This window comes from Motacilla alba, chromosome 1A, assembly GCF_015832195.1.
Source record: "Motacilla alba alba isolate MOTALB_02 chromosome 1A, Motacilla_alba_V1.0_pri, whole genome shotgun sequence".
NCBI lineage: Eukaryota > Metazoa > Chordata > Aves > Passeriformes > Motacillidae > Motacilla > Motacilla alba.
The window spans coordinates 39,498,722-39,524,581 of record NC_052031.1 but is presented as its reverse complement, the minus strand read 5'-3'; the positions used below and the strand labels follow the sequence as shown (position 1 = coordinate 39,524,581).

The 25,860-nt window shown below is 38.3% G+C and overlaps 2 protein-coding genes across 7 annotated transcripts in view; one reads left to right on the top strand and one right to left on the bottom strand.

Annotated features, from left to right (window-relative positions):
- Positions 1-4,063, bottom strand: part of METTL25 (methyltransferase like 25) — a 48,878-nt gene extending 44,815 nt beyond the window's left edge. For all 5 annotated transcript variants that reach the window (XM_038154289.1, XM_038154291.1, XM_038154290.1 and 2 more), the window contains exon 1: positions 3,795-4,063. In XM_038154289.1, coding sequence (XP_038010217.1) covers positions 3,795-4,047 — 253 coding nt within the window. In that variant the 5' untranslated portion in view covers positions 4,048-4,063. The remainder of the gene's footprint in view (positions 1-3,794) is intronic.
- A 23-nt stretch (positions 4,064-4,086) lies between these two features.
- CCDC59 (coiled-coil domain containing 59) lies at positions 4,087-9,616 on the top strand. Of its 2 annotated transcripts, none has more exons than XM_038154295.1 (4): positions 4,087-4,254; positions 5,510-5,732; positions 6,505-6,604; positions 9,250-9,616. In XM_038154295.1, exons 1-4 carry the CDS (start codon positions 4,122-4,124, stop codon positions 9,409-9,411), a joined length of 618 nt encoding a protein of 205 aa, XP_038010223.1. In that variant the 5' UTR covers positions 4,087-4,121; the 3' UTR covers positions 9,412-9,616. The 2 variants fall into 2 exon arrangements, with proteins under 2 accessions (XP_038010223.1, XP_038010220.1); XM_038154292.1 differs by lacking the exon at positions 9,250-9,616 and adding an exon at positions 8,271-9,242.
- Positions 9,617-25,860: the final 16,244 nt, after the last annotated feature.

Sequence of the window (25,860 nt, the reverse complement as noted above, 5' to 3'; positions counted from 1 at the left end):
TTGTATTCCCCCTCCAGGACCGAGGTCACATTTTGCTCTTAGTTGAACAAGTGCAGATGTGACAAAATCTAGTAGCAGACCTACTTCAGTAAAATTGACAAGCTAATTCAGTAAACATTACCACTTCTCTTCTGTTTACAGACTTACTCATTATACGCGTCTAGTCAGCCCAACCCACCAATATACGCTGCTAGATTTTTAAAGAAATGCAGCTGCTTAGTACATGAAATGTTTGGATTCACAATCACTCGATTCACGTGCTTTCCAAGCTGCTTTGTAAGTGATGAATACTGGGAGAATTAAATTAATTTTTATTTCCAACCAGGTGTGGGCCAAAGTTAGATTCCAATGTGTAGAACTGGATTTCTACACATTTTGTTAGATTCATGATGAAATACCTCATTTTGGTATTGCTTACTACTGAGTTTCAAAAATGTACATCTATTTTTAAGTGAAACATATCAGTATGAATAATTTATTATTTCTGAGATTGTTTTGAATTGTCTAATTCCTCTCTATTTGTGAATTCTACATAGTTTTGGTAATAATTTTTATATATTTGTAATTATTTTCAATATAGAAAAGGTAACCAGTCCAGCAATCAGACTATTCCAAAAATTTGGGAAAAGTCTCCTGGTTTGTCTTTTGTGTCACAGGTAGGTTTTGAGGAAGTACATACCTAGCACAGTAGCTTTCCTGAATCTGCCGTGACAATGGATACAGCTGTTTTGATCGACCTCAGCTCTAATACTCTTAATTTCCTTGCATGACCACAATGAAAGGTCATGCATTTATTACAGTCTACTGAAAACAGTCCCAAACCATGTTAATTTTCATGATATGACACTACAAAGGCACAAGCACAGCAAACAAATTTTGTATCTAAGAAAGCATAAATATTGTCTAAGCTACGACCAGAATTAACATGGTTTCGTTGTCTGCACAGCACTTCTTACTCCTCTCTGCTACAAAATCTAAAAAAGAAAGTCACATTTCTCTATAAACAACTTCCTTGTAAGAACAAATTTAAGTTTGTGTAGTCTTCATGAAGGATAAGATTGTAACAGGATATTAGAGACAAGAAATAAAGACCGCAGCTTTCAGGAAAAAGGGGCAACTTTGCTTTACAATGTCTCTTCTGTAAGGTTTATTACACAAAGGTAAGAAAACAGATGTGCTTTCACTTTTTCAGCAGCTCACATTAAATATAATTACTGTTCTTACAAATCTCACTTAACTGAAATCCAATGCAGCAATGCCCATGTTCTGTAACACTCCTTAACTTGGTTATCTGCTGGAAGAACATGATAGAACCAGCAGAATCTCATATAAGATCACCCATAATAACACTCCCACCTAACTTAAATTATTGTCCCAGCCTGACAACTAAAAAACAGGAATCAACTGCACTAAGGCATCTGAAGCCTAACTTCAAGCTACAGAATGCCAGTTGGTGAACTTTACATTATTTATTAATATTAAAAATGTTAGGATTTTGGAGAAGTTTCTGCTCTGGATGCTCACAAGAGGAAATCTACCTTGTCTTTAAACCATTTGGTCTGTACATTTGCAAACAAATCTTGAGAGGAAAGAAATACACGTCCCAAAGTTGGAATCACAGTACAAATAATAATTTAAAGTAAAATATGAAAATACTTAAACACAGATTTGTCTGTGCCTGTGTCTGATTTGTGATAAACTAAACGCAGTATGACAAGTGTCAGCTTTTTGATGTATTCAAACCAGTTTCTGAACCTTAAAAGGGATCTTACAATTTTTTGCAGGGTACAAGTGAAAACAAGGGTTCCATCCTTCACATGGTCATTATAAGGAAATGACTTTGAACAAGGAAGAGCAATTTCTGTTTATGTTGTATTTCAAGATCTCTAATGGTCCTTTTCTGATCCCTGATGTTATTGAGTTGCACTAATGCACTCAAATAAGCTATGATAGTACATTTCTCTCTCTGAATTTTAATACAGGCTAGCAGTGCATTAATTTGCAAATACAAGCAGATGCTTGATGGTATCTTCACTGAAAAACTCATATTCTATTAAGAAATATTTTCATCATATGACAGGATGGACAGATATCATGCAGTCAAATGAGTAAGGCATGAACCAACAAATCAGCAAGCACATGCCCACTCCACTACAGTGCATTCTGTTAAACAGCATACTAGAATTTTAAAGTCAGAAAAAAGGGGCAATTCTTCCTTTTTAATTTTAATTAACAGAAACAATTCCTGCAGAAATCAAAGAAATTTCATATTTTAGTCACAGCATGAAAGCTTCATACTCTTCAAAAGACGTGCCATATTTTAGACATAAATTGTCTTTTTGTTACAGTAATCTCTGCATCAGATTCTGTAACATGCATTTGGAATGTAGATTATTATTATTATCCGATTTTGAAATCTTCAAAACAATACTCTGCCGTCCTGATTTTCATGCTACTCTACAGGCCACCACTTCAGTGTTTGCATCATTTCATGGACTTTCCCATAGAAACAGGTTAGATCAGAGTAATTTTCCTTTACTTTTTCTTTATGATGACTGCATCTGATAGTAAGTTTTGTTCCAGCCTCTATTTACATTCACTTTCATGTCCTGTTGCTCTGAATCAGTTCTGACTCTGACATTACCTGTCAAGAACATTAAGCCCCTCCTTGCTGCTTCCCAACACTTTTGCTGGCTGACCAGACCACTGTCTTGTTTCCATCTGGCTCTGGAAAGTAATTCATAATCCAGTGTCTTTTCCATGCACAAATAAACTCTGTGGGATTTTTCCCAAATAGCTCAACCCTTTAAAAATGAGTCTTACAGTTAATATTTTGAGAGGTCTTCAGATCCAACACAGAAATGTTGCTAGTGATGTAGCAATTCACAGTTCTTCAATCTCTTTCTGAGTCCAAATCATTATCTTAGCTTGTCTCCTATGCCAAAAAGCACACACTACTTTCCGTGGAGCCTTCTCTTACACTCCACACGCTTTCCTGCCTCGAGTGCCATTTAACGTAGGATTTCAGAGCCAGCGCAGTGTGACATCTATCTACACTCCATATGCTTTGGCACGACACTGGCTTTTCTCAGCTAAGTGCTTTGTCAGAGATTTCACCTTAGATTTGAAAATGATCTCTCTGCTTGGGCTCAGTCCCCGCAAATACCAGAGCTTTCAGATGCTTTATCTTCATTTCTGTGCCCTGCCTGAAGGAGCATTACTGCTACGTTTCCCTCCTACTCGGACTCGGCACATTCAGCGACACAGCAGCCTAGCTGGCTTCCTCTTCAGTTACGTGAAAATTCCTAAAAATATGAAGTGCTTCTTAAATAGATCTCGTCAGAAATGAAGCAGCTGCCTTCCCATGCCAGACACACTGACTGTGTTACAGACACACAGGAAAGCGGCGTTCAAGCCTTCTCCAGCTGTCCTCCGCATCTCCAGTTTCACTCCTTTACACTCCTTTACACTCCTAACACTCCTTTGACTGTTACATCTTTGCACTCCTGGAGGTTTCTTGTATGTTTTGTTTGATTTGGGTTTTTTTTTTCATTTGAATTGCGTTCTTCAGGGGTCAGTCAGAGTGAAGGAATCTGACAGTTTGGAGTTTCGCTTCCAAACGAACAGGATTAAACTGACGGCACGAGACCACCGTCCCGAGGGCACTACCGCGAGCCCCGGCAGAGGAATCCCCAGACGGGCCGCGCTGCCTCTGAGGCGGGGCGGGTCCGAACGCGCCCCGTTCCCCGGCACGGCCGAGCGCCCCCGCGCTCCCGCGGCCCGGCCCCACTCACCGCACGGAGCCGTCGCGGGGGCCGAGCCCGCCGCCAGGGGGCGCGCCAGCGGCCCGGCCGCGCGCAGCGCCTCGAGCACGGCGTCGGGGCGCGGCGCCACGAGCCGCTGCCAGAGCCCGCGCGTGAAGAACTCCACGGTGTGCGCGCGGCACAGCGGCAGCGCGCGCCGCACGAACCGCGCCGCGCGCCGCAGCGCCCGCGCCGCCGCCGCCGGGGACGGCTGGGCCGGGAGCGCGCGCGACGGCCGCGACATGGCCCCGCGCGCGGCCCGTCGGTGCCGCGGCGCCGATCGGTGACGTCATCTCGGTGCGCGGCGCCGGAAGCGCGATGGCGGCGGCGAGGCGCGATGGGCCCGGGCCGGCGGCGGCGGCCAAGGCGGGCACGGCGGCCCGCGGGCCCGGCCGAAAGCGGCGGTGGAGGCCCGTCCTGCTGCGCAGCGTTGTCGGTAGCGTCCAGGAGGGTGAGTCGGGGCCGCCGGTGGGCACGACGGAGCGCCGAAGGAGGCCCGACTCCCTGGCCCGGCTGCGAGCTGGCTCGACCCGAGTGTCCCGGCTGGGGCCAGGCCTGGCGAGAGGTTTGGGCTGGCGGAGACCGCAGCCCCGCCTCGCCCCCGGTGTTCCTGGCCGTGGACTCGGGGCTGGGAGTTGCGGGACTGGCTGGGCGGTCTGTGTGAGCTGGAGCTCCCGGGGCTCGGGATTGCAGCCCCTGGGCCGCGTGGCGATGGCCTTCGGGTTTAGGAGTCGCTTTGAGTTCTCTCCATAGACAAGCGTACATTTAAATAAGCATGTTTGAGGAGAGGTTCAGATGATTGATAGGTAGTTATGCAGATGTAAAAATGAATAGGAAAAAGAGCATGGGCTTCAGCAGCACTTTGTTGAAGTGGCAGCTTTGGAGAAAGAATAAAAGGAAAAGTTGGAACTAATTTGACTTCCTTTTAGAAAATGTTTTGTTAGTGAATAATCTGAAAGTCAGTAGGTCTTAAGACTATTGCAATAAAAAATAAGGCCTTAGGGAAAATGCACCTTTAACTTCAACTTTGATAAGTTTTCTTTAATGGTCGAGGCTGAAACAGCCAATGTCTGAGCTTTCTTTAAGCAGAAATAATTCTATGATGTAGCTGTAGAAAAGCTCTTCTTAGACATGTGTAGAGAGGAAGTAGGAGAATAAATACTATTTATAAGTGGAAAGACTTAGTGGATTGTTAATGTAGAGTGATGGGACAATTTAGTGACTTTTTTTTCCTGTGTCATAGCTGCTGCATGCTTCTGCTGCTGCTGCCAGCGTTATGGCCAGTGCTTTCTTGAGACTGCTTTTAGGAGCTTATTTTAGAATCTATTTTCATACTTGACAGCTTTAGAAGCTGTCAGAAGTAGGAGTGGAGTGAAATGGTAATACATCTTTTCACTGGATTCAAAAAGCATTGGCAAGGTGCGTGGTGGTGCGTGGGCATTAAGTATGGGTGTTTGCAGTGCTCTCCCAGGGGTTGGGCAGTAATTTTCAGGAAATCTGTGCAAGCTGCAATGCTGCAGTAGGGAACAACGTAATCATAGTGGTTCTTGCCTTGAACTTATGGCTGGTCCTTATTGAAATTGCCACACAAAGTGGCTTTTTTCAGTTTGGGGGGAAAACGGATGGCAAGGGTCCTGACAACAGTTGAGTGGTTTGGTACTGTTGTAGTGCAGGTGCATTTAACTGCCCTTGTCTTGTGCTTTCAGGACGAGGATTTGCATTTCGGAGGAAACAAAAGGTTGAACGACAGTACAGGAAGTTACTGAAAAAGAGAAGACAGGTGCATTCACAACAGCATGATCAGTTTACAGATACCTATCCAGAGCACTTGAAACACCTTTACCTTGCAGAGGAAGAAAAGCTTAAGAGGCGACGCAGGACTCCAGATGATTCGGTGTCATCAGAAGAAAAGCTTAATAAAGCAGCACAGTAAGTTTTCAAAGCATGTCTTTAAAAAAAATTAGTTCTTTCCATCACTAAAGGAATATTTTAGATCTTAATGGTTCACACGGACTTTAGTGGGGTGATTTGCTTTACTAAAAATACTGTTATGTCTTAAATATTTTTTTCCTGCTTGTTAGAAAAATAGATGGCAGTGTAACTAGTTTTGTGCTTGGGACAATGAGGCGTCATTGCCCAGTATTGCCACCAGATGGAGGTGAGAATAAAGGAGTAATTTTTCCTTGTTTTTCAATAAGAGAGTGTTATATCTAAATGAATGTTCTCGTCTCTCTGCAATTGCTTCCATGTGTTGGAACTAGAAAGAGAGAAGCAGCTCTAAGCTAGTATGTTCAGGTTTTCTAGCTCTGAGGAGCTTGAATGATGGGGAAAACTCTTTTATGCAGTCTATAAGCTTAAGGAAACATCATCCATATGATGATACAGCAGGTAAGGTGTATGCATTACTAACAGTTGTGTGCACTCTGGTCTTTGGTACATTTGGCATTGAAGAAGTTTAGTTTGTTATGTTTTCTTGCTGACTGTTCATGTATGGCCTGGCATGGTGTTGGGTATCATGTAAGAGTGGTGCAAACAATGCATTCAGTGAAAAAGGATGAGCGTTCTGTAACCTGTATTTGTAGTTAACTTCACTGACAAAAGCAGTGGAAGACTGTGCTGTGATTCTGCAGTGGCTGTGGTATCTATGGTTATGTCTGCTTGATGGTACTCAGTGTCTCTGGAACGTGTACTTTTCCTCCAGGTCAGTTGGGACTCAAGAGAAGTTTAAAAATAAAACATCCAATCAGAAGGCAAAAGAAGAGTATGAGAAAATAAAGGCTGAGCATGCCAGAAAGAAAGAGGTAAATCTTAAACAGAGTTCTTTCTTGATTTTAAACAAAATCTAGATTAACACCATTTCCACCTCTCAGTCTTCCATCTGAACCCAGGGAAGACCATAGGAGGTATTGGAACTCTTCCAGTCTTTTTCAACTTGACAGTGGTATTCAGGCCTGCGGGTGTTCAAAGGATCATTCTCTTTGTTCTTAGTACTTTTGTCTCGCAGTTGCCCATAGCAGGATTTTATTATGTCAGTTGGTACATGAAGAAAGGCTTAGAGCTTGATCTGCATATCCCGGTGGATTATATTAGACCTCTTAAATTTTGTAGAAGGGGAAGTAATAACAATACCACCATCCTGTGATGAAAATTGAAATACCCATCCTGTTTCTTATGGCATTATCATAATGCAGTCTTCATTTTACTTTTTAATGTACTTTGACCAATAGTGAAACAATTAAATTTAATAGTATCCTATCCTAACAGTCAAAATTTTTAGTCATTCCCTTCATTTGAATTTAATTTGAGTTATTTTATTTGAATTATTACAGGACATATTGTAATATCATCATTGTCGATTAGCTGACTTGAAAAATTAATTTGAGAGGTCCTTATTTAACTAGTTTTTTTCTCTCCCAGGATGTTGTTTGTTGTACTATAAAATGGCACACAGTGTAACATTGTAGAAGTGTGTAATGGCACACTAAATTTCAGTAGCTACTGTATGAATATTAATTATATAGCTGTATAAAAAGTACTATTTCTTCAGTTCAACTGTATTTAGTTTTATGCAAGCTGATCTGTGATTCTGGGTGAGTTACATGGAAATTCAGCTGATGGCTGCTTTTTTGTGCATTAGCTACAGATTGTGTCAAAAGAAATCAATGTTATGACCAGCACCAGCTTATGTAAAGAAGATGGGAATAAGCAAAACCCCAGCAAGACTGCAGGGAGTTCTCTTTGAGCAGCACATAGGAGTTGCCTGAGTGCAGATGTTGGCATTTTTATTTTTGTTAAAGATAGTTAGGCAAAACAGGATCTAAGTGTCCCAATAACAGTAATCGTTTAGGTGGAACATGATGAAAAAGTAAAGTATGTACTTCATTGTCATGTGTTTTAGCAAACACTGGATTTGCTGTGAATTATTTTGGGAAGAGAGATAAGCCTAAAGACACAATTTTGGCCTCCTCAAATGCCGTTTTTGGCCTTAAAAACTAGTATTTAGTAAAGATCAGAAAAAATATTAATGTAAGTAGCAACTGTCTAAGTAAGGTGAATGTTCTTGCTTTGAAGTAAGCGTTTGGTTGGTAGCTTAACTGGATGTTTACAAGAATATACTGAACAACAGAAAAAGTACTAGATACAAAGTGAATTACAGGTAAGTTAGAACTGATGCTGCTCTGGTGTTTTTTTAAAAAGAGGGAATAAATTGTGTCAGTCATTATGGCAAAATAAGTCAAGGATTCTGAATGGAGAGAGGTTATCTGTGCATATTTTTGTATGTGTGTTTGTTTGATTATTTGGAGTATTTTTGCTAAGGCTTCTTAGATTTCTGTTTAGAAATCTTTCCTTGAGTTATATCCTGTAAATTTTATATCAGAGAGCAATTCTTACTAGTTTTTATACATCACTGAAGCCATCTATGCTGTGGAAAACAAAAATATGATCCATATATCATCATCTCTTCAGGCATTCTGCAGAAGTGCTTGCCTGTGTGATCAGCATGGCGCTGCATTTCAAAGAATGAACTTTATGAGAACAAATTATCCAAATGAACTGAAGCAGTCCTTCAGTCTGATTTGTGATGTCTTGCATATTTTGGTAGGACTTGATATAAGTGAAGTAAGCTGGTCATTTGGCTTGTGGATGTTTGCCCAAATTATTGTGTAAAATTACAGCACTGGAGAAGGGTGTGTGAGATGTTGGGTAAAATCTGAATGTAACATTGTGGTGATTATCTGTATTGTGTTAATAGTCCATTCATATATAGTTAATGCTCCATTAGTAGTTTGGTTGCATGTGTGCTTCATGGAAGGTTTTACAGATAAAAATTTGATTAAAGTTTGTGGTTTCATTCCATATCTCTTAAAAGTAAAAACAGAGTCTGTGTTGCTTTAAAGGGAACAGGTCACTAGTAGTTTGGTCTGGATTAATTTCCCCTAGATAAAGCTGTCCTAGTATCACAAACCTGCCCAATGCATGGTCCAGATACATCCTATATCCTATCAGCCTGTCCTGTGCAGAGGTGTCCAGTATCCTAGCACATCTGGATTGGCAAGATATTGGCATGGGAGCTGCATCACCTTTTTATTTTGTGCACTCAAGAGGAGAAAGTGAGGAATTTTTTGCCAGTTTGTCATTTAAGGAGAGTAGTCAAGGAGCACATTTCACAGAAAGGAAGTAGTATACGTTGCAGCAGCAAGCTTTATTGTAGGATGTTCTGCTGAAGAAAGCTTGGTTCTTCTCTTGAAGCTTTAGGCTGTATAATTTGTTCTGATGGCAGTATGTGCTGAAAGAACATCCTGATTCAGCTTTAGAGAAATGATATTTCTATTGGCAGTACATTACCTAATTGCCAGTACCTGTACAAAAATGAACTTAAAAATAGCTTCACAGTCACAGAGGGTTTGTAATTGTTTCATAATCTCACATATTTATTTAATTTCAGGAAGCAGAAAAAAGGAAACAACAAAGAGAAGAAGCTCAACGTTTGTACAAGAAAAAGAAAATGGAAGCTTTTAAAATACTGAGTAAGAAGACAAAGAAAGGACAACCAAATCTAAATTTACAAGTAGAATTTCTTCTTCAGAAAATACAGCAAAATACATAACCCCTGCATATATTTAAGTTAGCTGTGGACATTTTATTATATTACGTTTAATAAATAATGTCTTTTTGCTTCCATATTACTTTTGTTATTGCCTTTATTTTTGTCATCAGTCCAGTAATGACATATTCATCCTGAAGATGTGTATTCTATGCTGAGAGTGAAAGGGATTTGGTACCTTGAAAATAAATGGTCTGTATTTCTAAACATAAATTCTATTAGCTGTGTGACATCTTGAATTCAAAATAATAGGCTGTAGCACCATCTGACCGTGAATCTAATACTTCCTGCAATTGTGACTACTAAAATTGCACTCACTTGGGGAGGATTAAAATGATGTATGTGACGTGTTTGATATCTCAAGAACTGCCAGATTTAGGAGCGTGTTTTGTGTGCTGTTGGATAGGTTGGGCATATGAAAACAAAGTACATACACTATACTTGGATGGCTATTACTTCTCATTCTCCACAAAGAATAAAACTTGCCAAAGGTTCAAAAGTAGTTTGGATGTAAAGATCTTGGTAAAATAATTGTCCATTCGTAAAGCTGCTTTGTAACTTTTAACATGGGAATTGCTCTGCCTTTTGTGTATAGCTTTGTCATGAAATTAATTTTCTTCTATGTAGCTTTTAATTAATAACAATTTGGATCAATATTTTCAAGTCTGGATTTATGTATTTTCCTGAAAAGAGAGGTTATCCCTACATTTGTGGGTTTTTTTTAATACCTTGCCATCAACCCAGTTGAGAAAACACATTTGTGAGTTGAGAAACTATAGTTGAGGATCCATTTTTGTGGATATAATTTACACACCTGTATGTTCACATACTTGCCTGTAAACACTGGTCTATTTTCAGGCAATGTCTTAAGATTATCACTTTTTATTTTAAAATGGTGTCTTGTTGTCCAGGTGGTAGTGATTACTGTTGTATATGTTATTTTAAGACCAATCTTATATATAGATGTCATTTTGTGGTAATTTCAGTGTCTGAATGTTCAAGTCTATGCGCTGCTGCTCCTCGATGCATACAGTCATCTGCTCCGAAGGCAGTGGAGGTGTGCTGATAAATTGCCTTTGCATTAGGAGCAATAAATCATGCCAAAACTTACAAATGTTTTGTATTTAACAAATACTTTCTTTGGGAGTGCAGGAAGGGTACAAAATGCAGTTAAAACACACACAGGAACACCTTCCACTTCTGCATCATACTTTGTATTAGAGCAAGTTATCCAATTTTCACTGCATAAGTGTGGGCAGGGCAGCTCTTCCAACCCACGCTGTCACTTGCTGTATCTGTTCAGAAGAAGCACCTAGGAATGGGCTACACCGTCAATCAGTGGGGCTTAAGCACATTCTTGATGTTAATAATATAAAGTAAGAGAAACAAAAAGGAAAAATAAAAAGCTATCTCATTGTTCCTCTGACATCTTGTTAGTTTGATTTTTTTTCCCTGAAGTTGCAACCTAAGCCGTATTAATTTCTTCCAGAGTAGTTTTCTTTTTTCCATTTTTTTTTTTTTTTTACAAGAAGAACCAGAAGAGGGTCTGAGGAACTAATGACCTCACAGTTCGACCGACCTTGATGCCCGGGAAGGTCGTGGAGCAGATCACCCTGACTGCCATCACACATCAGGTGCAGGACAACCAGGAGACAAGGCCCAGCCAGCATGTGAGTATGAGAAGCAGGTACTGCTTGACCAGCCTGATCTCACTCTGTGTTAAGGTGGTGTGCTTAGTGGGTAAGGGAAAAAAGTGTGGATGTTAACTACCTCAACTTTAGCAAGACCTTTGACACTGTTTCAGAAGAGACCTTACCCCTCTCTAAGACTGCCTGAAAGGAGGCTGTCGCCAGATGGAGGTCAGCCTCTTCTCCTGGTTAGCAAGTGACACGACAAGAGGAAATTGTGTCTCAAGTTGCACCAGGCAGGTTTCGATGGGATATTAGGAAACATTTCTACACCGAAAGAAATTTTTCACAAAAGTTTTAAATTCCAAGTAAGTTCTGAATATTGTTCATACCTTCAGCTCTCACAACTGAAGGAGGCCTAAGGATTTTGATTAGAAGATGGAACTACATTTAATACTCTATATATAATGCAAATGAATATTTGTCAAATTCTTGATTCTGAAAGGTACAAGTATTCTACAAAAGTAATATATCGTCATAACATTGACACTAAGACAATTTAAAAATATTTTTAACTTTCTGAAGATTCTTGGGTTGTATTGTAAACTTTTAAAATAGGTAATTACCTTTGTTGGATTTGGATTCATAAACCAAAAACATTGGTATGGTGAAGTTTGGATATTTAATATTTAAGGAAAAGCTTGTAACTGAAAACCAAAAAAAGGGGAAAAAAAATCACAAGTGAGCTTAACCTGAAACTGTAATGTGTAGGTAAGACTCTTTCCATTTCCCTAGAATGTCATTTGTCAAATGTGAAATGAAGCTATCTCAGACCTTTAGCAGCTGTAAAAAATCCACATTATGAAACCAAAAACCAATACACTCCCCCCTCCAAAAAGCAGGAATAGCTCGAAGCATCTTTGTCTGTCAGTTTGTATTAGGTATCTCTCGAAACAGTGCAGTCTCCTACAAAATTATGCCTTTGATATAGAAATGATTCTTTGACCTGTGGTATAAGAAATGTAAGGACCTAAGATTAGTGTATGAGTTCTTTGCAGTTTGAATCATTATCTAATATTTTTGGGTTATTATTCCTACTCTACCAAAATCTAATTTGTACTGAAGACTGCAGATTTTCTCATCTGTTAACAGCTGCAGATTAATTACAGACTGAAAAGCTTTTCATTATCCTTATATTTCATTGTCTTTTAGTTTCAGTTCTATGGTAGTATTAGTAAATTGTAAACAGATCTTTGCATATAGTAGCAGAGCTATGGTATGGGAAAGAGGTTTATTCTCGAGTGGTTTTGGTATTAGAAGTAAGGAAGATGTTGTCATTAAAGTGGTGGGGGATCATAAAAGTGTATTTTTTATTTCTTAGTCTGGAATGAAGGAAGGGATCTTGTTCTTCATGGCTTGGCATAAAGGCATTTCCCTAAACTGTGTTTTCTTTTTTGAAATATTAAATGTGCACTTCCTCGTCAGTTTATATTTTTTTAATGTATAGTGATACACCATAGTTTAGTTGGAGGCCTGACATAAAAGAAAGGAATGGAAAGAAAAGACAACTGGAGGACAGGTAACAACCATGTGTTTCTTCGTGTAAACAATATTCAGTTTATATGAACCACAGTTTTACAAAACCAGTGCATATATCTGAAATGCCATATGTAATTTAACAGAGAAGTTGACATAATTTTGTTATAAGCTCTTTGGGATATATATCCAGGATAGTTCTTCCTCTTTAAGGCAGGGGTGCCATTGCAAGTCAATAAATAATCTCAACTGGAAAGAAAAAAATGTAGAAAATACCTCTCCTTAGTTTACATATGGAAAAGAAGTACTGTGAAGGATTATTTATAATCACAAGCCAGTGTTGTAATCTGCTTCTCATTTATTTTAAAAATTAAAACTAATTAAAACTAGATTAAAAAACCCCACTCTGAAATTTAAGTTTTTGTCTGGTGACAGCTGGATTTGGATGCTTCCCAATTACTGTTTCTACAGCAATAGCAAACATCTGAGGGAAGCAATAGTAAAACATTTTTAAAGATCTGACATTTGTGGTTATCTAGCTGCAGAAGGTAATATCAAATACCTGTCTACATTTCAGCTGAGCCACTCTACAGAAAAGATGGAAAGAAATAATTCACATCACCAATGTTGCTGCTGGTACTGTGTGTGTGCATGCACTTTTTAGGGTCTCTTTTTGTTCTTGGTTAAGAAAAGCCCACTGGGTGGAGGCATGGAGCTAAATTTCATCAGGAGACAGCAATTTGTAGATTAAAAAATGTAAAAAAGGAAGGGACATTAAGAACAAAACCCAGCAGCTCTGTTTAATGAAGCCTTTAAGACTTGCTAGCTATTTGAAGTTGTGCACATCTTCCTTAAAACCTCCTGATTATAATTTAGAATTATGTCTGCTCTCTCTGTTAGAGAATCAATGGAAAACTTCCTTGATTTGCTCAGATCTATCCCTTACTTTTCATTTTTTGCTGTTCTCTTAAAATTTTGGCCATATCCTGCCAGTTACACAAACAATAATGTAACAGTTACATATGTATTTATCCTTCCTGTACTACTTAGAAGGAACCCTGAAGTCTTGCAGTATAGAATCAGCTTCAGTAATTTTTGACTCTTCTGAGAGCTAATTGCCAGTTTATCAACATTTTTCTCTTAATAGGGGCATGAAAGCTGAGCAAGGCTATCTGTTCTACCAGCCATAGTGCATTGCACAACACCTTGTTTTCTACTACATTATACTCTTATCCAATGCTAAATAAGAGTCTTGGCCACAATCCCTCATTTCCCACTTGCTGCCCTGGTAGTAGTATCAGCAAAAAAACCCTTCTTACAGCAGAAACTAATCACAATTCCACAGCTTCCCTGGGCTCAGCTTTGTCCTGCAGGTGCTGACAGCTGTGGCTGAGCATTGTGGTGACCCCAGTGTCACAGGCAGCTCAAATACTTTTAGCCACATGAGCCCCTGCTTTAGGGGGCCAATCCAAAATGGCACAGGAGATGTGCCTGCATCCCCCCTGTGGTGATTCTGCTGGAGGAGTTGCTTCAGCAGGGTCTGTGACCTTGCAGACAGAACTGGGAGTAAAGGGCCAAAAGCTGATTATTGACATCCGTTACATATGTACACAGGGATTGTTAATGGAGCACTATGAGGTGCTGGGATTTGATAATCTCTGCCTAATCTGCTTTTCTGGGCCTTGGACAGAGTTTCAGCCCAGGACCTCTATCTGTCAGCTGTAATGGTGATGACATCTGTCATTGACCGTTCTTCTGTTGATGTCTCTCAAAGCAACTTTTTATAACGTCTTTTCTGCAGAACTGTGTGGGAAGAAAAAACAAAGTAAAATGAGATCTAGTTAGAGTTTTGACAAATATCCACATAGTCAGTTCTAGTTAGTGGAGGCACAAGTACCACAAGGTCAGGCTTTGTAATTTTGTCTATAGATGCCTATTCTGTGCTCCTTGTTCCTGGGAAATTCTTGTGGAGAGTCTCCAGAGGAATTGCAATAACTAAGTGGAGTCTTGGCAAATATTGACCCATCTGTGAGACAAGTCAGTGCCCCAAGGTCAACCCATGTGATGCTGTGCTGCTGCAATGCTGTTATACTCCCTTTTGGGCTGGTTCACTTGGGCATCTTCAGCCAGGCATGAAGACAGCCTGAAGTAAGGATAGATGCACCTTTAAAGTAAAACAGCAAAAATTTATTATTTAACATAAAAGAGATAGCTAGGAATGAGCTGTTAGCCAAAACAACAGTGTGCCCACCACCTCTGGTGTGAAAGACCTTGGCAGACAGTCTGGAATCATTCAGAAGGAGGAAGGGTTGGACACCACCATATATCCTCACTGCTTCAGTGTGCTGTCTGCCACCAGCAGCACCAACACTGACAACACTGCCAGTTTGACCCAATGCTTCACAACTCATTCCAAACTAAAAAGACCATCCCAACTAACCTCCCTGTTTTCCCATCAGGCCTTTCCATATTTTCATGCTGGTATTTTCTCTCTTGTATCTTTGAGCTACTATTGATACTGTATCAATAATTCTACCCCTCGATGAGTAGTATTTTGTTTCTTCTGTCACTTTACAGACCTTCTCACAGCACTTTAGTGGCAGTCTACCCAGGTTACTCTACTGTGTCACATGAGACCTGAGTCTTGGATGACCAGTCTGCTGGGGAGAGTGAGGGCAGCCTTCAGATGGGGTTACAGAATGAAGGTTTCAGCCCATGTACTGACCCAAGGATAGATGGGCAGGAGTTCCTTCCTCTGGAGAATTGAATTCCAGCATTACTGGTTCTGTTGCTTTTCACAACACAGTGTAAAGTACAAAAACACTTGATCATGGAAGCAGTGTTTTCTGCCAGGTCAGGATGCCCTCAAGTTCAGGAGTGGATCATGGGATGTGGTGCCAGGTCCTTCTAACCCAGGTCCAGGACTCCCATTTGTCCTTGCCCTACTTGCCTGTTCCTCTGGCCTGCCTAGGTCTTAATACAAGTCCTACCTCTGCCTTTGAGCATGGCAATTGGTATCCCCAGTTTTGTGCCCAGGTCCCTAATAAATATGTCAGACAAGACAGGACAGACCCTTGTGTTACTCCAGTTTTCCCTGTCTCCAACCAGCAACCCAAGACCCTCTGAGTGCAGTCATCCAGTAAGTTCTTAGCCATCTTGTAACCTGTTAAATAATATTTTTTTAAATGGTAAATACGCAATTTGTATCCCATTTTCCTTTTTCCCCAAGTAGCAAGTAGAAATATTTATTGAAAATTTAGGCCATTTGTGATTTTTTAATCAGTTTTTGCTGAAATAGAACTGATAGGAATCCTTCTGTCCTAAATAGAGCTTAAATTAGTTTTATTTTCCTTACTGTCAGCTATAGAGTTCCCTTGTTATCCTTTAATTTCCTCTATTGATTTTCTACAATTTCTTATTGATATTCATTTCACTATCCTTCTTTGTGTCTGCTCTGTTGGACATAAAAATGATTTTTTTTATTAATCTGTGCAACCCTGTGATGTATATATGTAATAAAAATGAAAATGTAGAAGTACTAATTTATGTGCATAAATTCAGTTCATTTAGTATTATTCAAAAAAATGAGCATCATAAAGAGGCAGAGATACTCCATATAAAAATAGCAATAGCTGTTATATTTGAAATGCCTAACAATCCTGAAGTACAAGAATATTTTCACAAGTATTTTATCCCGTTTTCTAAAATAATCTATATCATCTTGTATGCATAGCTTCTAAGGGGAAAAAAAGAAGCCTTTCCACTGAAGATTTTCAACCCAATGTTATCAGCTGTACCAAGATTATTCTAAAAGTCTTATATAATTATTTTGAAAATAACTTAATTCAGATCAGTAATATTTGGTCTTATCCTTCACCCTGATAGATGATGAGTTATCTCACAGAATTATAAATTTTTGTAGTTCAGTTCCACTGATCATGTCTTGATTATATTTCAGTTATAGTTGTTATTTACAAATTACATACTGGGGAATAATACTTGAAAAAACTACTGACCCTGGCATACCCTTCAGTTCAGGCATCTCTTTAGTCTAGCAAATAATACAATTGTATTATAATATAAGGTTGTAAAATAGCTAGACAGCTTCTTTATGACTTTGGATACTTCTGTCTTGTAGATTTATGAGGAACTAAGGCCAATCCAAAAATTTACAAGAGAAAGTACTCTTGTGCATTTATGCAGATTTTATCCTGACTGTTATTCTCCTGAGACTAAATGTGTAATATATACAAGTTGTGGCAACTTACAAATTTGATTTTTCTTGTGAGTTTTATGGGTAAATAGATGTTTTCAAAGTGAAATAATCACCGAGAGCTTGTTTACATAATATGATTGACAAACACCTCAGTACAATTACTCACATACTGTGAAAAACTTCCTGGGGAAAAGCATAACTGAAGGGATTACTTTGTTTGCTGGAGCTCTAGCAGTATTCTAACAACAACATTGTATGTACAACAGGGAATGTTTTATGTAACTATAAGTGTTTGTTAAATGTTCGGTTTTGTTCCAGATGGCTTTTGGAAACACAGTCCTGACAGACCATTGAATTTGAATTCTACAGATTGAGAATTCTTTGATGCCTGCTCAGGACAATTGTGCTGGGTAATAATTGTGATTGGAATCTGTAGGCTAGAGCCATACCTGAGGCAGTAAAGCAGCATGTAAAATAACATGCAGAGCTGGAGTGAAGCATGGTGAGAAGGGCACACTCAGCCAGGCAGTGTAGTGTCTGTCACGTGAAGCTTCAAGGGTCATGTCAGTCAGAACAGGGGACAGGTAGTTGACATCTCAGCTCCTTTCTGTAAATCACTCCCTGCTAAACATCTGCTAATACTGAGGTGTGAAAATAACAGGAATGATGCTGGCTTGGTACCACTCTCTCCTGTGTGGTGCAGAGAATCCTTTTCTCTTTGAACAGTATCCAGCAGAACCAGTGCACGAATGGGCATCAGGAGCAAGTGGGACAGAAAAGTGACTCTGCTGTTTTATATCATTTATTCATCACTGTTTACCCAGTGCTTTATAGAAATACAATTCAGCCTGCACATTATGCACATTTTCTTCCACTTATGGTGCAATAGGATGTGATACAACATATTTACATTCTGATTCTTCTATCAAAACCTTTTAAATAGGAGGATGATTGATAAGTAGTAGGTAGTAATGATTTTTTTATTCTTCATTCTGTACCTTCATAAAAATAATATGAATATTTTAGTATAACTGTAACATTATCTCTTCCACAGTCTTCAACACCTCTGCAGTTTTGACCTGCAGAGTGAGACTAATAAAACACTGGTTTTGTGGGTCCATGCCCACACTCATGTATGTGCCCACATACATATATGTGTACGTACATACACGTGTGTACATGCTTAAAATGTCAAGATTTTACCTACTCAGTATTGCTGCATACTTTCCACTGTCTGGTTTTTACCCTGGATCCATAAACCAGTTTGTTTGAAGAATGATCAGTTCTAAGGAAGTAATCACATTCTTTACACAAAGGCATAAAATAGAGTTTTAAACCAGATACTAAGAAACCATGGTACAGTTGGAGCCATACTTCAGAAGTACATGATATCCTTCTTTCCCCTTCTATTTTGAAGGCTGTTATTTTTCTTGCATACTTGATGCTAGTAATACCTAGATACTTTTCCTCTACACTGGTTATATTATTTCAGTATCTGAAAATTGGAGTATGATTTCTTAATTTGTATTTGTCAGAGCCTGCAACTGTTCTGCTGGAAGTCAGGAAAACTGATGTTTAAGTCTGAAGATGCTACTTTTTTACGCTCACCACCACACGAAGAGCTTTCTTTAGCCCGTCTCAGAGCAAAAGTAACTGTCAAATGAAGTCTAGCCTGTGGGGAACAGAAAATGAATAATTTTATGGGACGTTTCTGGAGTAATTTTATGGTAGCTCTCTGGAGTTAATAGAGTATACATTCCAAGCCACTACCTTGATTATGCTTTTTGTTTTGAGGTTTTACTGTCTTCCAAAGTAACAAAGAATGAACATGAACATTTTCCTACCACTTTTCTTATTAATAGCCATTTGCCATAGAGATTTACAACAGTATTTTCTCCAGAGAGCCTTAAAACTAAGCATCTCTTCTAGACTGGACAGCTTTCTTTTTAGTTCCTCAAGTCAGCAAAGCTTGCTTTCTTGGCCTCTGTCTTTTTTTCAATGTGGAAAAAAATGAATGAAGCAGACACATTTGAAACTGATCTCTATTACTATTTTAGCTTTGCAATTTACTGGTGAGTGGCCTGAGCCCTAAAAAAACCCAAACCAACAAACCAACCAAAATAAATTAAAAAAAACCAACCCAACAAACAAAAAAAAAACCCCAAAAAATCCCCCAGAAAACCCCCAACTCCCTGGATCCAATCTCCACTGTTGGATCTTCTGCCAGAGTTCCTCCTTGCAGTTACAAGAACCAAAAGAAGAGCCTGTAAGGCAAATCTCAGTGTAGCATGAGGTATATCATAACAGGTAGATCTCAAACGAAGTAAAAGTCATGGTGGGTAGCAATGCCCTGTGGAGTCAGCATCTTGTTTATCACATTGTATGTTAACATACCATTGCAACTATATCTCCCAGAAAATAAAGTAGCAACAAATAATTCCATTGTTTTTAAGCTCACTAGAGCTATTCTAATGAGAAAACATCAGATATTAAAAAACTTTGTTTCATTAAAGGAGAATCAATTTTCTGTCATAAAACCATAGAAGTAATAGCTGTAACAGTACTAGTAAACTTATCCAGATACTTTAATATTTAAAAAGGAGGCATGTATTTAAGTGTGATGATTAGTAACAAATGAAGCAGCTTGTATTAACTTCATTTTATTTTATTGCTTCTTGAAGTACAATTTTGATATTTTGAAGGCAATCAGATTTTCACCTTGTGTTTTCAACCTCTGTTTCTTTTGTTAACCTTTTTTGCTCCCATTCTGGTCTTTCATTTCTTGAAATGATGGAGTTCAAAGATCTGATTGCAACACTTGATAGATCTTGTGGACCATAGCCTTTTATTTGCTGTGTCAGTAATTTTTAAGCTGTAAAAGCAAGCTTGCTAGACCTTCAGATGAACATGTTTTATTTCTTTTTGCTGGCGTATGAAGATGGTAACACAAACACAGTGCCTCAAGACCTGGCTGTCTCTGTAATAGGGAACACACAGATTTTTTTGAACTCAAAGAAAAATGCAGTTAATTCATGGTGAACTGCTGATTTCTCATTACACCTCTGCTTTTAAAATAGCTACAGCTAGAGACTTCTGCTTGAGAGTACCATGTAACAACGCACAGTGAGTATTTCATTCCGTAACAAGCATAAGTCACCTTCCTGGTGAAAGTCACCTGGTGTTGAGAAACAAATCACCTCAGATATGCACCCAGGGTAATGTCTTTGAAAGGCAAAACTGTTTGGTGATTTGACAATGGCTCAAGAAAACATTCTGTAGAACCTGCAGCTTTCATGAAGCACAGAGGGCGTTTCAGGGCATTTCAGAAACTCCTAGTTTTGATGCCCTCAGTTCACTTCGAAGGCAGATGAATGAAACTGTCTGTATCCTTTACAAAAGAAAAGGAACAATCTTAACAGAAATCATATCATTCAAGATTTACTTTGTGTATCCCAAACAACATTTTCTTGAGAGAAAGCCAAACTGTCATTTCAAAGCAGTGTTAACAAATGTGTAGTCTGAATAAACATGTGTTTCTCCATTCAACCACTAGGTCAATAAAACATTGACAAAACTCGGTTCTAAAAACAAACTGCACACTTCTACAAAGGAAGCTCAGTCCTTCTGTAGTTACTAACTTTACCATTCATGGATTTAAATTCACCAGTGGATTTCATGCTAGGGTAAAATGAAATGTAAGTTCAGTCAAAAATAATGATATGTCTAGGTTATTTATACCCTGTAATGTAATCCATTTTTACTGCCCACAATCCTGCTACAGCCTACAGTTGCATTATGCTGGAGTGTGAGATGTGTGTCACTGTGTCCAGTTGTGGACCACAAGAAACTTTCCAGTGATGGCATTGAACACTTTGGAAAAAAACCCCAAAACAGGCAAACAGATTGCTGCATGACAATATATGGCCTTTGGATTTCTTGAGAAATATTTTGTTAGCTCGCTACATGTAGTTCATGAAACCTTATGAGTATGTGAATCACAAATATAAAGCCTTAACTGTTGGAAAAACCTATTTATGACTGGAGTCTGGATGCTGAAGTCAAGCCAGAAACAGTTGAGCATTGAAAAGAGCAGCTACAAATCACATTCAGAAACAAGGGAACATAAAGTTACAGGAGCATATCAAATCCTTAATTACATCTTTTGAACAGAAGTCTTTCTTCCTGATGGATCCATTTTAAATCAGCCTTTTCTTAATATAGTGATTCCATAGAAGCACAACTGGAGTCCTTTACCAGATCAGAAAATAAGCTGGGAAGTTAAGGATTGCTTGCAGGTAAACATTATAGTTTTGGGCCTTTTTTTTTTTTTTTTGGTGTAAGAGTCAGGGTAAGAGTTAGTTCCCGCATTCATTCCTTTGCTGCTGCTTTACTTACGACCCTTCTGCCATTTGCATGCACCATTTCACTTTACTAAATTTTTGGAGTATTTCTGTTTGTTTGGTTGGTTTGGTTTGGTTTGGTTTGGTTCTGGTAGTTTGGTTGATGTTGAAAGAGTTTGCTGTGCCACTATAAGATACTTGAGATACTTTCTCTGTGGTGAAGCTTTTGATTTCTTTTTTTTTTTTCTGTTGTCTAGTTGAAACTTCTGGATTCCAAGAACCTCGTATTGTATCAGGAAACACAAGTTGTGGATGAATACAGATTTAACAGACCTGAAATTCTATGCAGCTAATCTGGTTTTATGCTAAGCTAGAAAATGCAGGCAACATTGCAAGCAACATGATTACTGCTTAACAACAGCATCTGGCTTTCAGCATTTCTGAAGTTGTCAGAATAAACCTAACTTCATGCCATAAAACACTGCTCAGTAATGATATGCTGAGACTGTGAAGAAAATTACAATTTTCTACAAGATCTGATTCCATCAGGACCACTGCTAGTGTGACCTTTTAAAACCTATGGAAGAATTTGAAACCAAATCCTGAAACTGGATATTCATATATTATGGTATTGTACTTTAAATGGGGATAATAGCAAGAAATGTTTCTTCTTAAAGGATTTTCTGCTTACATTTCATGATTCAAACGTTCATGTTGGTTTATATTTCCTCTTGCCTTATCTGCATGTGGAACATTTAGACAAGAAGTGAAAAATATACATACCATATTCTTCCCTACACCAGTACCCTTTCTAAAAGGACATTTTTCTAGTGATAGGGCCAGGTCATTGGTAAAGAAACCTTTTTATACTGCCTGTGCATTTATGAGAAGCCTGATTTGTGTCTTCTTCAGCAAATTGCTTTTCTATACGTGGATTTCTGAAACATAACATAAAAATAAACAAGTCTTTAAAAAATTAGTGCCAGAGCTTGGGATCTTGCTTAGTTGCATTTTCAAGAGGTATTTCCTAACATAATGAAAGTTCATACATGGCTAAGATCAACAGTACTTTCATCCACTTACTGGGGAACTACAGAGTTCTGGATGCTGTGCTTTAGGGTGAAAATAAAAGGAAAACAATCTCTTCCTGATCTCACAAGTGGTTTTTTCTTAGTGAGAGTTCAAATTATGTCAGATTTTGCCTCAGAAAACCAAGAGTGTTATATTGTTATATTGGTAACATAAGTCAGTGAGTTGGAAGTGGTGGTAGAACCAATATAAGTCTCAGTAAGTGTTCTTCACAAGATATACCAGGTGCCCAAAGAGAGGCTTCACTTCAATTACTTTTTCCTTCAGATTTCATCCACTGAATTATGAATTTCATACAAGAGACTTTAAAAAAAAAAAAAGTATCTCTCCTCTCCAGAGAAAACAGCAAACTGTCTCAAATAATGAGCTGCTGGATTTGAGGAATTGCCTCCTTTGTTGTCATGGAAACCAAAGTTATGAAAAATTGAATGAAAGATGCTGATGATGCCTCCTGTAATTTTTCTGTAACTCCTGGAGTTGTTAATATTCCTTAACACAGGTAATTATTTGTAAATACTTTGAAACAAATTATGGAACAATATGGAGTTTTATTGAAGAATATCTGAATATTTATGGGCATAGCTGCAGCATGCTAATGCTTGTTAATAGCATTATTGTGGATGAATATTAAAATGTCAGTAAGTTAGTTAGGTCAACTTTACTAGTAAAAGCAGTAGGAACAGAATTTGATCCAAGTGACCAGGAATTATTGTTCTACATTCTTGGGAATTTCCACCTTTGGAAATTAATGTCTTTCTAAAGGTTAATGACAGGTATTCTAGGACTAGAATATTCTTCAACTGTTATTTCCACAAGGTTACTATACAAGATTCTTAAAAAAAATCCACAACAAAAATAAAAAACAGAACCAAAAACAAAACAAAAAATGCCCTGTCTCCTACAACAATAATTACCTGAACAAAATCAAGCAAGTATTTTGTTTAAGAGAACTATCCTGTGGGATCAGTCCTGTAAAAGCCTTTGGGTCAATATAAAGCCAGTTTATATTTATGGTCTTCATTATATTTATTATTGGCTTCTGAGAAAAATCCTGAACCCTCAAGGTTCATTAACATGGGCATGTTACTTCAGTAATCAACTAGATCAACCTCTCTTAAGAAGTTAATATTTTATATTATGTAGGAAGCAGCCAAATCAGAGCTACTTTGCACCTGAAATGCTGAGCATCAACTCAAATCCTAACTCTGGTTTATCTTTTTTTATTGATTCTGCAAGTAATCATTGTGTTTTACTGGTGTTGGGAGACTTTTTAAACAAATACCAAACATCCCCGATCTGCTTCCCCTAAATCATGCCTTTTAAAGTCTCCTCATTTAATCCCATTGCTTTTCCAGAACCATCTCCTGGATTTTTGGGGATAAGTAAGAGCTTCAGATGCAAGTCTTCTGTTTGTCTTCTCTGTTAAGCATTCTGTCTTTATAGAAATGGATAAAAACCAGAAAATAAGACTTTAAAACCCCATAAGGGCACACATTCCAGAAAACAAATAAAAATAACCTCACAGGGTTCTTTTTATAGCTGTTTTTGTAACCTAGTGTCTTTGAGGTTATATCTTCAGTAATACAGGATCCAAATTCCAACACACTTGTAGCAAACAATGATATTTTTCAAGACATATAATTTTGTTTCAGTGAAAGGAAACAAAAATGTTCTCCAGTCTTGCATATGAATGTAGTTTTTTTCCTTATAAAAGCAAGGAAATGACATTCTGTTTTACCTTACAAAGAACGAAGACTGAGAAGTGCTATCTTAGTTTACATCCTTTATATAATTTGCATTTTTCACTCTATTTATGAAGGTAGCAAATTTTAGAAGATATTCCTTAGGCAATGTGTGTATCCACAAACCAGAATGTGTTTGATATGTGACCAGTTATAGATCTTTTTTACAGGATAGTAATACTGCCAATATCAATAATTTAATAGCCAGAAGTTGGATGGCATGGAAATCTTATATTTTTAGAAATAAAAGGAGCAAAGGGGTTTTTAAATGTTAACATGTTTGTTAGGACAATTTCAAGCACAATATTAAAATAGCATCCCCACAAGGCTAGGCTGCTTCTACTCCCCTGTGTTTCTTCTTTCATTGACATAACTGTTTCCACTATTCCGGAATGAAATTAAATTAAACATATATACATAAAAATATTTTGTCATTTCAGCATATCTCAGATATGACAAGGAAGCTAAATTTAACCACTGGAATTTTTTACAATAGCTAGTTCTCCACCACTGTAAGTTTTCAGAACTTGTCACAGAATTCTTAGCCCCTTCTGTAAATCTATCTTAAATATATATAATATTATTTTCAATAGCTGTGATTCTGATTAATCACTAATTAACATTTTGAATGCAAGGCTGGGTTTTTTTTCTAAAATGTATGCTCTCACCCCAGTACTAGTATGAAACATGAAGGAATAAATAATTAATTCCTGTAGACTGTTGGTGCTATTCTGAAGATTGGAGAGGATTAATCTCATCCGGCTTTGAATTTCTTAAGTTTAGGCACCTTGTTTAAGTTAGTTGTTTAGGAATAATCTATATCCTATAAAGAGTACCAGTAGTGTTAGAGATGGAGTCGTCCTGCTTTATGCCAGATGTCTAAGGCAGGAGAGACAGTGTGGTCATAGCTCGATGACAAGCATTAAGCACAGGATGCTGCAGTTTCTATTAGTAAAATGAAGGACAGTAAAACTCATTTTGTGATGAAGTGCTCATCACCGTAGTTTTTCATCACCAGGAAATTCAGATTCTTGACAGTCTCTTTGTGTGCTGTACCCAAGCACTACCATCAGTATTTACTGAGCTCCACAGCTCCTGTCTGTTGGTGCTGCTCCCAGCTCCACCTTCGTGGTGGCTTGTGGGGCCACGCCTGCCTCTGCCTGGTGCCAAGACAGAAACTCACTGTCTCAAAGGAGCAACTGCTGCATAGAGGGGTGGGCTAAAATAATTCATCTTCTAAGCAAATAATTGTAACCCCGAAGAGGGGAGGAGAAACTGTGGAAAGGCCAAGAGAAAACTTGAAGGACAAGAAGACTGATGGGAAGTAAAGAAACAGGAAAATGATAGATCTAGCAGAAGAAACAAAATGTGAGACTTGTTTGTGTATGCATAAAACCAAGGTGCTATATAAAGAACCACAAAGGAAGGGGCTGTTGAACAAATGAAGAAGCATAATTCAGATTTTATGATGGACTTGAGTCGTCTTTGAACAGCCTGGCTCATGAATAGTTAAACTGAATCTCTTGAATAACCTATAGAGTGACATTTGTTTCCATAAATTATTCACTGAATACCTACAAATAACAAACTCATTTGTTGTAACTGGCTTTCAAGCAAAAAAAGGGTGAATTTTTCAATACATTATTCAAACAGCTTGAGTTCAGGTATTTTTTTTATGTATGCCAGCCACAAATACACTTGAGGTGTTATTAGATGGCAAGTGTGATAAACTGGGCATTTCCTTTGCATCAAATGCTATTGATTGTGAGCTCAGAGAGCCATTGTCTGCTGGAAACGTGGAGTATTTGAGCTTCTGCCAGTTTCTTGTTGCTGAGCAACGGCATTTGTCCCTTCCAGTTTCTTGCGTGTCTATAGCTTGTACATATGGATTAAATGGGATG

Bases quoted from the DNA above. Each gene is read 5' to 3' on its own strand.
- CCDC59 (XM_038154292.1), top strand. From the start codon at position 4,122: ATGGCGGCGGCGAGGCGCGATGGGCCCGGGCCGGCGGCGGCGGCCAAG. The intron at 4,255-5,509 runs GTGAGTCGGGGC...TTGTGCTTTCAG, and splicing joins TGTCGGTAGCGTCCAGGAGG to GACGAGGATTTGCATTTCGG. The intron at 6,605-8,270 runs GTAAATCTTAAA...TCATCTCTTCAG, and splicing joins AGCATGCCAGAAAGAAAGAG to GCATTCTGCAGAAGTGCTTG.